Below are 12,507 nucleotides of genomic sequence, written 5' to 3'. Positions count from 1 at the left end.
ATCTTCATGTACTGGTGCCGGTCTGGGGTCAGGACTTGGTTCAGGCACAGGTAAGGATGAAGGACCTCCATGCATGGATATAGGTGGGATAAAAGGTGGAGATTGTACTCGTGGTGGGACAAAAGGTGGAGATTGAGGTGAATTACGGTATATTTCTGCTTCCGGTTCTGCTGCTAGCATTGAGATAAAAGGAGTGTGTGGTTCATAATTTGGTTGATCATTTTCTGCAACCGAATTTTGGCCTGAACTCCCAGCCACTGACTCTCCGCGAATTCTGCATGCAAAAACTTCCAATAATGATTCACCGGACCGCACAACCTGCGCGATCAGGCCTCTCAATGCCCCATCATCACCTAATGCGATTCTGACATACCTTCCTGCATGGACCATTCGGGCCTGAATATGTAATTCCCAACGATTCCTATTGTAGCCGCTCACTTCATAAATAAGCGATTGCAACTGCTCAAATGAGAAATTTTCATCAACCCAATACGTATTTACTGGAGGTTTGGAGTAACGTGCCCCATTCTGGTCAAAAATGAATTTCCCTCCAAAATGTATTGAAATTCCAATAGGCATGGCCAATAAACTACATTCAGAGAAGGAAATATTTTGTAAGTTTACTGATTTCAAATGAACAGTAAATACGTATATGCACAGTAAATGAATAGTAAATGAACAGTAAATACGTATATGAACAGTAAAAACGTATGTGCACAGTAAATACAATACATGAACAGTATATACGTATGTGCACAGTAAATGAACAGTACATAAACAGTAAATACGTATGTGCACAGTAAAATGAATAGTAAATGAACAGTAAATACGTATATAAACAGTAAATGAATAGTAAACAAACAGTAAATACGTACATCCATGGTAAATGAATAGTAAACAACAATACTTAAAAAAACCTGATTTAGCAACTGAACAGTTCCTTTCTCTTCCTCCTTCCTCCTTCCTCTCTCCCTCTCTCTCTCTCTCCCTCTCTCCCTCTCTCTCTCTATTTATAATGAAAAAAGCGCAAAAAAAAAAGGTCCGGGCCATGGATATTTTTCACGAGCCCAACCTTTAATTCCACCCGTGGATTTTTTCCACGGGTCTGATTAAAAAGTCCCACCCGTGGATATTTTTCACGAGCTGGGTATATTTAAAATTCCAATGAATCGCTGGATATTATTATTAAAATATTTTTTTTTTTGGGTAAAAATAAAAATCTCGGGAGTGGGACCGGGGTTCATTGAATTTTTTATTTTCGTTTTCCTTCCCTTGCTCCTGGATTCGTATCCTCTGCATTAACTCAAAAAGGAAATTAATGCATCTGGACCGTCTGATAAGCTTCAAAATTCATGTGAATTAGATCCGCACTAATATTAAAAACCCCTTTGTTTTAGGCAGAAGATTCCGTTTACAATCGGACGGTTGAGATTCATTAACTCAAAAGATTTCCTTTTGAGTTAATGCAGAGGAAACGCATTCGCTCCCCAGACGAATCACGTGCGCCTTTGTTAGTAACGGATTTACTGGGTTGATTTTTTTTTTTTCTCTTTATGGAATTACAGGTCTTCCACTCTTCCCCTACCTGTAACTGTAATTCCTCATTTTCTTTCTTTCTTGCAATTATATATAGGGCCCACTTTTGTACCATTCATTCCTGGCAGTCTGGCACAGATAGATATTGTTCTGATCTTGTTATTAGATTGGAAAAATGATTTTATACAACGAGGATTATACTCACTATTGCTCTGGGTAAATCTTGCGTATGTTAAATGCATCAAAACTTTGCTCCGTCAACAAAACTCGACTCACAATTCTTTCAATTTACTGTACTTGGTTTGCAAATTCAAAGAAAAAACAAAACAATTGATAGGTTTCTATGGGTATTGGTAAATAAAATGGTCAAATATCCAATACATATAATAGCGATCATTCATCTCTCAAAAAATACTAGATCTTTTGTCAAAACAAAAATAAATAAATAAGGACTAGATCTTTTTTCTTTTTAAAAAATATCTCTTATGAAAATTGACCGAACTCTTTCTATAGAAAAAGGAAGTTTGTCACCACCTATGTGATTTATAATTATTATATTTTATCTTTAAAAAAGTGATCCTGCAACAAACTACCATAATTCGACTGCTATCAAAGAATCATCAAAAGAAAATTTAAAGGGTTAAAACGATGAGGTTGCAGGGCAAGAAAAGCATCAGATTCTTCAAGGAACGTGCTCCAAATTCCAATTGTTCTGTTCGAGTTACTAAGTTTGTTAATTGTTATACACAAGCTACTCGTAATAGTCTACCTTCCTTTTTAAAACATGATGCACCTCCTCTACAAAATAAATAGATATAAAAGAACGAGGACATTCATGTATATCCCTCAAAAATCTTGAAATTACATATTTCCTCCTCTAAAACTCATAATATCATATTTGCACATACTAAATCAATATTTCTAAAAGAGGAATGATAAGTGACACTATCAATTTGTAAATTACTTCTTAGCACATCAATTTGGAATTGGATAGCTTTCTTTAATCGATTTATTTTAACTGTGATACAATCTCTGATCTCTGATTTATTGATGTACAGATTTCTCTTTAAGGATTAGTTTTTGATTGAATAGATAATAGGCACAGTTATAAGAACAATTTGATTAGAATGCATTAATACTTGTTTTAGGGGGTTTTTATTATTATTTTTTTAAGAGCTATAGGTTGTAAAATCATTACATGGGCTTCTTCTTGGAAAACAAATAAAATTTGCTGGTACCCGTGCACATTTTAGTATAAAAATAAAGTTGGACAGTTGAGATTAGAATTATGAAACAGAGATAAGAATGTGATATATGATTAAAATTTTACTTTTTTTGTTCGAAACTATTTTGTTTTAATCTGTAATGGCAGTATGGCACTGCTAATTAAGTTTATTTTATTTGTGCACTTGGTTTTTCTGTAAGTTTATTTTTGTTTGAAGTAGTTGTAGACTTGTAGCATGTGTTAGGTACCTGTTTTGCGGTTTCAATAAAAACGGTGGTAATCAAGATTAATTCTATTTATTTTGCTTAATCTATTCTTTTAGACTGAATAACTTTCTCATATAGTCAATTTTTACGGAACACTTTATCATCTTCTATAAGATGAACACTTCATCTCCATCTGCCTTAATATCTAAAAGTTCAATAAATTAAAATAAAAACACAACCACTAAAGTAATAAAAATAAAGTCCTTAAGAAATTATGCTATTTCTTTTTACTTAATATACTATTTTAAGACTAAAATAACTTTTTAGAACACTTTATCAATTATAAATAGTTATTGGGTATTCTTAAGCTCAGCGGGCTCTTTGAAGAGTTTAACTCTAAAATCTATCAAATTACTTTCAAACATCATATTCAAACGGTTAAGATAAATCTATTAGAGTGATATATTTATGTTGGGGTTTTGCGGTGCTAACTAAAAACCCGTTTAGGCTTAAGTTGCGGAATGACCGTAGAACAAAAATTTCTACGGCCAACTTAAGCTCAGGATTAAACGGGGTATGTCAGAAAACTTTCCAAGGCGGTCCACTTTCAGTATTCCTTTGGCATCAAAACCCAATTTAATCCTTTTACAGATCTACTCCATGATTGATTTCTAAAACTTTAATCTACTTACCAATTAAATAGATTAATATAACATATTTATACCTTGTTTCCAAATCACAGTTGGAATGCAGACCGAGCGAGTAGAGCCTCACCAGGAAAGGAATCGACTCGGGGTATCACACGTGTGATACCTCTATCGGTTATCCACCAGGACTAACCGGAGAGCGGTTTATTTCTTCTGCCAGAAATACCGTAAACCGCGAAATTCTGCAAAAACACTATTCACGGGAAAAAGACGAAAACCCGTAAACACGAATTTTCGGTTGCTCAGTTTCATCAATATGCAAAACTGACATACCGCGAAATTCGGTAAAACACTATTCATCGATCCCGTAAATATACCTCACAACAACTCGCAAGATTATACGTCAACTACGTATAACTTTCTTTTCTCAACCGAAATACTATTTGGGAGAGAAACCGAGAAAGAGAGAAAATACCGATCTGTTTCGACACGAAACGGTATGAGTGAATTAGCGAATTTCTCTCTACCCCTCCACCCCTATTTATAGGGTTTAGGGTCGGTTGCCAAAAGACCAAAATGCCCTCCAAGTTCGGCCTATTTACAAGATATGCCATTGAATGGATAAGGATGACATGTCATGTGGATAAGATCGATGACGTGTCATCTGGATAGGATCGATGCCATGTCATGCGGATAAGCACGAATCTGAAAAGACCCGAATGCCCTCGGCCCGAATACAAACAATATTCGTATAATTATTCTGAACAATTATATATATTTTTCTTCGGTTGTTCGTTTCGGTATCGATGACGTGTCATCTGGATAGGATCGATGACATGTCATGCAGATAAGAACAAATCTGAAAAGACCCGAATGCCCTCGGCCCGAATACAAATAATATTCGTATAATTATTCTGAACAATTATATATATTTTTCTTGCGGTTGTTGTTTCGGTAATTTATACAATGTGTCCTGCACATTTATAAATTAACCGGTTAACTTTTATACAACGTGTCACACACGTTTATAAATTAACCAATGTTTTTGCTTGTTATTTTTACATAACATTTATAATTTAATTATAACACGTATAATTAATTATAACCATCTTACTATTGATCATAACCAATTTATAATCAATCACAATAAGATTATCCGATTAACTCCTATATGGTGTGACCCAATAAAATCTGTGTTATGTTGGTAAACAGAGTTAAAACTGTTTTAACTTCTATAATCATGAGCGGCATCTAACAACACATCATGACCATCCAATTACACAGATGATGTTGTACAGTACAATATCACGATCCAGTAAACAATTTACTTGTGTCTGTTCTTCTGTCTCATAGCTATCAGATTAGTTTCAAGGTAGATGTGTGTCATCCTTGCTAACTGAATATTTTCTTGATCTTGAGCAGATTATCAAATATAATTACTCTTGTAATTATACCGCTAGCAGATAATCTTACTCTATCAAGGGGCCCAGTGATGCTATAGCTCGTATAGAGATACGAGGGACAAATAGTATTCTTGGTAAACCATCACTACCTCAGCTAAGCCATGTATACCGAAGAGCTACCGTTATAACTGCATTTTACCGAAAGCGTTTGATAACAATCACACATATACATTTCTTAGTAGGAAAGATGAATACCTCATACTGTAAAACTTGACACTGAATGAAAACATAAATGACACGAACACAATTCTATTTAATGTTTCATTCGGGGTCTGTCAAATACCATGTTCCTAGAACATGTATCTATGTGATTAAAATGACATCTTGTGTCGGGTGGTTTGTAAAACTTAACCATCTTTTAATCCACATACTAACCTTATCGCGGTAATTAGTGTTCCTGCTAATTACCTTGGTCAGTGACTTTTTAAGAGTATATATTATCTATATTATGGAGTTTCACAATTTCAGTCATGAACTCGAAATGATCCATAAATTCAATAATACTCAAGGCAACAAAATGATATTAATCATCCAATTCATGAACAAAGTTTTATGATAAATTATCGTATTATTGACTTCTAGATTATTACACTAACAATTTATATGTCAAATATATAACATTTTAAATTAAATAAGTATAAAGTCAAGCAATCAAAGAAAAATATGACTTTATACTAAATTAATTCATATAACAAATTAAAGTTTTTAAAAATGGAGGCATGACAGAGGCACAAAAAATGGAGGCATTTGAACCCTCCTCATATTTGTATATCAAATAGGATCATCTTTTAAAATTTAAACGCAAGACAAAATAAAGGAACACAATCATTAGTTATCTCTTAAATGTAGATTGCTTGACAAGCAAATTTATTTACTCCAAATGATAAAAAATGGTAAGAATTTAACAAAGTTAGATACATGTTCTTCGCGAATATTCAGTGCGCAAAAATGCAGCTGTATTTTCATCAATTTATTAGAATAAAGTGTTAAGGACTTAAGGTTAATGTCTTCCCGTTGTAATTTTTTTAGTATCACAACCACAGGCTCAATCTTAAGCCTCATTCTCATTGCATTTGTTTCTTCATTAACATTTTTTTTTTTTTGCTTAAACTGTGCAAAAGAGTAACTTGCTATTGATTATTCTCTATTGTTACTAAGATCTTCTTCATTACACGTACTGAAACCATATTGATTTGTGCAACATATAAAAATAAAGTCGACTGTAAATATGCAAGCAAAAAAATAAAATAAGTTGTTGGCAAAAGATCAATTAATTCTTTTAACATTTGACGCCCAAATTTGGATGTGTCAACTTGAATTTTCCTGATCAATTATCTTACTGTGCAGTGTGCACCAAAAACTAATCAAACCAGTATATATAATCAGAAATTGTGTCAGATTCAACTCTCAATGCCAACAAGACCATTATTCAGTTCGTTTTGCTGTTTCATGGACTTTCTTTTAGCCTCCTGTTCTCTATCATCAACAAAAGAAAGAAAAGACTTAAGGCTACGCCCTGACCGAGCACTTGCTTGACCCGATGGATCCTGCTCATCAGGCGGGACATACCGGATATATTCCCGAAGCATAATACACAGATACACAAGCAGCGCTATGACACATGCTATCCCACAAAGTAGGAATAATCCCTTAAAGCTATCAAAATGAAGTCGATTTGCCTCAATGTCTGTTTGGGCCACAGAGCTACATGCAGCACTTCTGGTAAGCCACTTGTCGTGTATTTTTTGGAGATCACCATTCTCGGAGAGGGTTAGTATAGCAGTTGACATGTCAATGGCTAAGGGTGAATCCTTCGGAAATGCCTAAAATGTTTTAGAGAGAGAGAGAGAGTCCTCAGCATATGTACAAGTACATGTATAGATTAAATGCCAGATTTGCTTTCTGACAAGCGAATAACATAATTTCAGTAATACCCGATTTCGGACCATTTTGTTTTATACCACAACTGTTAAATAATTCAAGGTTGAAATCTGCATGTTGAAAACGGCTCTCTCATAACACAGATTTCGACCACTAAATAATTCAACGGTTGTGGTATAAAACAAAATTGTCCGAAATCGATGGTATATCTTTAATTTTTTTTTTTTTTAGTACAGGACCTAATTAGTAAGATTTCAATTGCCAACAGGATCACCACATGTGGTAATGGGGTGCAATGTTAAGGTTATGACATAATCTATCTTTTCTATACGACATAACTACATAAGCATGGTTTTGATGATATAACATACCTTTATTGATGCAGTATGATGACTTGGCATGCACTGTTATGTTCTTCTTCTTTTTAGATTGTTGGTAGAAGCATGCACTATTATGTTCTAACTTGAGATATAATATGCATGCCTTTCTTAACCAATTTCACTTTACATACACTGACAGTTATTTTTGATGCATCTGTTATTTGGTGTGTGAGATATAATAACAACTATCACAATATAACACCAATTGTAAATAAATCCCAGAGCTTGGTAGCAAATAACCACATACGCGATATCACTCAACCCAAAACCCAATTCAGGCAACACAAAGTGGGTTTATACCTCGTTAAAACAATAATAAGAATAAAATGATAACATCAGCTTAAAATATACTTACAAATCCCCACCCAGTGCGTGTAAACTCTGACCCGACAACTTGAAACTGACAATGAGAACGTAAGAACAGCTCCACATATGCCATCTCATCAACAATAGCAGCGACGCCCCCATTACTGGGCCCAGCCTCAAGAGCATTTAAATATTGCTCGGGTGATGTCAGATTGACTAGCCGGTCTCGGGATATTCCCAACTCCTCGACCATGTAATTCTCGTCAAAAGAGCCAGTTTGGTAGCCAATGGGGTCATTGGAGGCAGCAAGAGACTCAATCCCTTGAATGGGGGAGGAGAGCTGCTGCACTGTTAAAATAGAGGTAAGACTTGCTGTGTAGCTTGACTGGATTATTAATACTACAAATAGCCAGATGAGGAGTATTGCTCGGCCCAATGTGCTGACTGTGTTTTCTCCTGTGTCATTAAAGAGAGCAGAAGAAATATTAGTTTAGCCAAGGGGTGCTTAGCCACCCCTATGATTTTAAATTTTTTTAATTATGTATATTGTAATTTGAGCCTACCCCAACTTATTTGGGACTAAAGGCTTGGTTGTTGTTATTGTTGTTGTATGTATATTGTAATTTGATTTAATTTTCTTTTTGTATAAGTTTTTTTTTCTTTTTTATAGTTTAGCTTTAGGACCCTTTATAAAATAAAAATATCAAATGTGTGCTTGTAGCCTAGTGGTTAGAATATCACACTGTGGTATTCTATGTTTTTGCATTTTATGTTTCAGTCTCCCCAATCTAAATATTCTAGTTCCACCCATGTAGTATATGACATAAAGAGGACAGGCTTTTGATGGGATCAAGCATCTGAATTTAAATACCATTTACTATCAGTGTACCTTGCGATACTGGCAGCTAATATGAACTCATAATTCAGTAAAACTAAGATTGTTTTAAATTTCAAATGAAAGAAAATGAGCCGAACTTGTTGTATGCAGTAATACTACTGACAGACCAGTAGTCTGGGAGAAGGGTAATTTGGCTGTTTTTCGGTGTTGACAAATGGTTTGACTTTGAATTTGAAATATTTAATCTGTATTCCTACATAGTGAAGATGTAAATTATAAAATTAACATAAGAATGTAATACAATTTGGTTGTAGTGACTCACTGTGTGCAAAAAACAATGTTGAGAAGCTGAACCTGCAGTTCATCCAAAAGAAGAAGAAAATGAAAATAAGTCTAAAATTGAAATAAAGGAAATTTAACAAATAAACTAATAACTGTATTGCTTATCCCACAATTTTTCGTAATGGTTTTTACTTAATTAACCAACAAAAAGAAAACAAAACTTACCAGAAAATTGTGCCAATTTGCTTCTTCGGGGGCCCACGAAAGTCCTCATTGATCCTATGCTCCAAAATCCATACAACAATACCAACTACTATGAAAGACCCGCCAATGAAACACCACATCACTAGAGTGAATGGTTGCAAGAAAACCCAAGCATTCGATTTTTGTCTTTTTACCGGAGCCAAAACCACCAAACCCGAATCTATGTATGGTTGTGTGAAATCCACTATCTTGGTCCGGTTCTTGGTTATTACTATGTCACCTATTGCCGCATCAAAATACTGTAACATATTTCAGTTAAAAATGTTAATACTTGGTAAAATTTAATGTTCCCAGCTACTTAACTGATATATAAAGAAATATACCTTTAGCATACTAAACTAATGGTGTGTTGTTATTTAAAAATATCTCAAAATTGTTGGCCACAAGTAAGATAAGTTGAAAAGTCCGAAAGTTATACATATAGATGATATGAATAATACTGACCAAATATCATGAAATAAAAAATATCCACTACAAAGTAAAAAGAAAGAAATATATCGAGCTTACACTGGATCCAACTTTGTTGCAGAGATCCGTGTAATTAGGGTTCTTCTTTCCATCTCCAAATGGCACAAATTTGTATGGTACTGGGTAAGGAAGCAATTCAATAGCCTTGAGAAACACATCCACACAATATCCCTTGAATGTACCAGTAACTTCATCATATGAGACAAACTCCAAAAAACTAACCCGATCTGGTACGCCAATTTTCAGCTCACCACTGCTCGGAAAAACCCATCCACGTGGCCTTCCTACCACACCACCAGGCCAAAGTACATCATACAACTTTTGTTCAAAAGGTAAGTTTGCTGGTTTATTGTACAATTTTTCAGGCGGTACCACTGACAAACCAGAATAGTTTGACCAAAACCCGATTGTACGCCAACCCGTACCTACAATGTTTAAGATATCATACGAGGGGTGTATTAACTCCCCATCAATATTGAACATTATTTGACCTGTTACCCCTGTAAAATTAATATTTTTTATCTCATCAAGCAATAATTTTCCTTGATCAAATTGTCTCATTGCCTCAATATGCAAGTTCCCATCTTTGTCGTCCTTGAATCTCGACTCTCTTGAAAATGCAATCTTACCTCCTTTTTTAAGAAATCTTTCCAAAGCCCTTGCAATGGTCCATACAGAATCATATGCGTATAATCCATAGGTGTTAGCATTAATTGCAACACCATTCTTATACTTCTTAGTCAAAGTACCCCATCTAGATATTAACCCGCGCTTATAACTTGAATCGGCTGTATGTTGTCGTAGTGCTATGACCCCTTGAAGAGAATTCATAGTGTCACTTTCAAGAGGGGCCCGCAAATCTAGCACTGACATTAGCCAGTCAGTTGCAATCCACACATACCCATTACCGATCATTTCCAACTGCTGAGCAACTGAGAAAATTTCAAGGCCGTAAGAATTTACATGGACGACTATAACCCTGGATTCCATCAAGTTGACCTTGACCAAAGCACCTAAGATATCATCCCGGACAGCTACAGGTGGCAGCCGGGCCCGGTATGAGATTTTGCACCTTTTTTCAGCCAATTTGTCATCAAGTGCCGCTATACCATTCCGGCCATATTCATCATCAGTATACACTACGGTGACTAGCTTCCACTGGTATAAATCGACTATAGAGGCTACAGCTGCCATCTGATACAAATCACTCTGAGTGGTACGGATAAAATAGGGGAACTGGATAGAGGAGATGGTTGGATCGGTTGCACCGAAGGAGACAAGCGGGACCTGCAACTCGTCAGAGATGTCAGAGATTATATGTGCAATTGTCGAGCTTTGCGGGCCCACTATGGCCACTGTCTTAGCCTCCACAAGTTGCAAGGCTATACATGACACAATATGAAAAAGAAAAGATAAAATACCAAGTAACAGCTTTTCTAATTCTGGGAAATATGACAATATTCTATAAAGGCTGAAGATAGGATTTCATAAAACAAATTGACATCTTCAGTAATATGATTCTTATAAAAGAGTTCGGGAGTAATTGATATTAGTAACAACTAATGGAGTTAAATACTGGTACGATACCGAGACATCACAGGGACCAATACAATACCAGTAAAACAAAAATAAATATTTTAGAATAAAAACAATATAATTAAATGGAGGTACCTTCAAAAATGCCAAGAAATCCACTACAATTACTATTTCTTGTGGTGAGCACTAATTTGGATCCATTTAAAATATTTGGATCTGAATTTATATCTTCCACTGCAGCATTAATAGCCACATTTGCAGCTTCTCCAATTGAAGAGTTGAATGTGAAGATAGCACCAATGTTGATTATAGACGGCCTTGAAGTTATATTTTGGCAAGAGCCATTTGAAAACAGAGAAAAGATGAGGGTGCAAATTGAAAAAACTGCCAATTTCATTTTGGAAGAGTTAGGAAGCATCTAAGCAGTTAGTAGAGCCTCTTTTCTCAAATAATGGCCAAGTTTGCTTCAGTTTCGATAAAGGTGGCGCAATGAAGAGCAATTTGCTGAGAACAGTACACTGGAGTACTGTCAAAATTGAGAGAAAGAAAAGTCAGGTTGAAGGTGAAACTAATTAAGAGACCTGGATGAAAAATCCATGGGGTATTGACAGGTTTAACCAAACAGTCGTTATTACTAAACAAGAATTCAAATAAAACTCTTTAAATGAACTAATTTAGCTTTTAAGAGACAGTATAGAAAAACTAAAATATATAGAGAAATTAACTGTCAAATAATCTTTCGAGATTGAAAGGGAAAAAAAAAGAAGGTATATCGCTTCTAGTACAATAGAGTTACCACTTACCAAATTATATGCATTGAAAGAGAACTGAGTGGGGAGCTAATGTTGCATGTGTGTATCAAATTTGAATATCATCCAGCAGGATTAACCTCAAATTCTTGAAATAACAATGAGAGAGTACTTGGGAGTTGGGAAATGTGTTTAATGAGAAATAGTTTGCCCAGTTGAGCTTGGGCAAGAGACTATAAGTGATAAATATAATAAAAAATTATAAGTGCTGGTTGAAAAAAAATGAAAGTAAAAGGTTAGAATCTCGTATTGTACTACCTTAATATTTTTTTCTCTACAAGGGCACTCTTGAGGAATATGATTGGATCAAGCAAGGAACTAATACACATTCCACTATCTTACATAGTACCATATATAAAGATGAAGGATCCTATGTGACCATTGCTACAAAGGCTGATGATATTATGAAAATCAATAAACGTTGTATGTAATATGTATAGAGATTTATTTTACCCAACTTCAGAAATCTTATTGACAATCTAATTTTTTTTTTTTTTGGCAATTCACATTTAATATTTATTTTCACGTTGGTTTTTCATCTATTCAATTAATAAATATAAATTAATTACAAAACATCAATTAAAATGTTGTCCTAATAAATTCAAGACGTATGGATATTTTAAGTATAAAACTAAAGGGAAAATTTTATAAAGATTAAACAATATA

General features: G+C 34.7%; 1 protein-coding gene across 3 annotated transcripts; it reads right to left on the bottom strand.

Annotated features, from left to right (window-relative positions):
• Positions 1 to 6,204: 6,204 nt before the first annotated feature.
• LOC144566572 (glutamate receptor 3.1-like) lies at positions 6,205 to 12,003 on the bottom strand. 3 transcript variants are annotated; one of them, XM_078316623.1, is made up of 7 exons: positions 11,836 to 12,003; positions 11,168 to 11,558; positions 9,536 to 10,878; positions 8,990 to 9,267; positions 8,805 to 8,836; positions 7,694 to 8,100; positions 6,205 to 6,900 (listed from the first exon to the last, which is right to left on the bottom strand). In XM_078316623.1, exons 2-7 carry the CDS (start codon positions 11,448 to 11,450, stop codon positions 6,478 to 6,480), a joined length of 2,766 nt encoding a protein of 921 aa, XP_078172749.1. In that variant the 5' UTR covers positions 11,451 to 11,558; positions 11,836 to 12,003; the 3' UTR covers positions 6,205 to 6,477. The 3 variants fall into 3 exon arrangements, with proteins under 3 accessions (XP_078172749.1, XP_078172750.1, XP_078172752.1); XM_078316624.1 differs by having other exon boundaries at positions 11,829 to 11,995; XM_078316626.1 differs by lacking the exon at positions 11,836 to 12,003 and having other exon boundaries at positions 9,536 to 10,783; positions 11,168 to 11,279.
• Between the last annotated feature and the right edge of the window lie 504 nt (positions 12,004 to 12,507).

Source organism: Carex rostrata, chromosome 15 (genome assembly GCF_964058835.1).
Source record: "Carex rostrata chromosome 15, lpCarRost1.2, whole genome shotgun sequence".
NCBI lineage: Eukaryota > Viridiplantae > Streptophyta > Magnoliopsida > Poales > Cyperaceae > Carex > Carex rostrata.
This window is presented reverse-complemented; position numbering and strand designations above follow the sequence as displayed.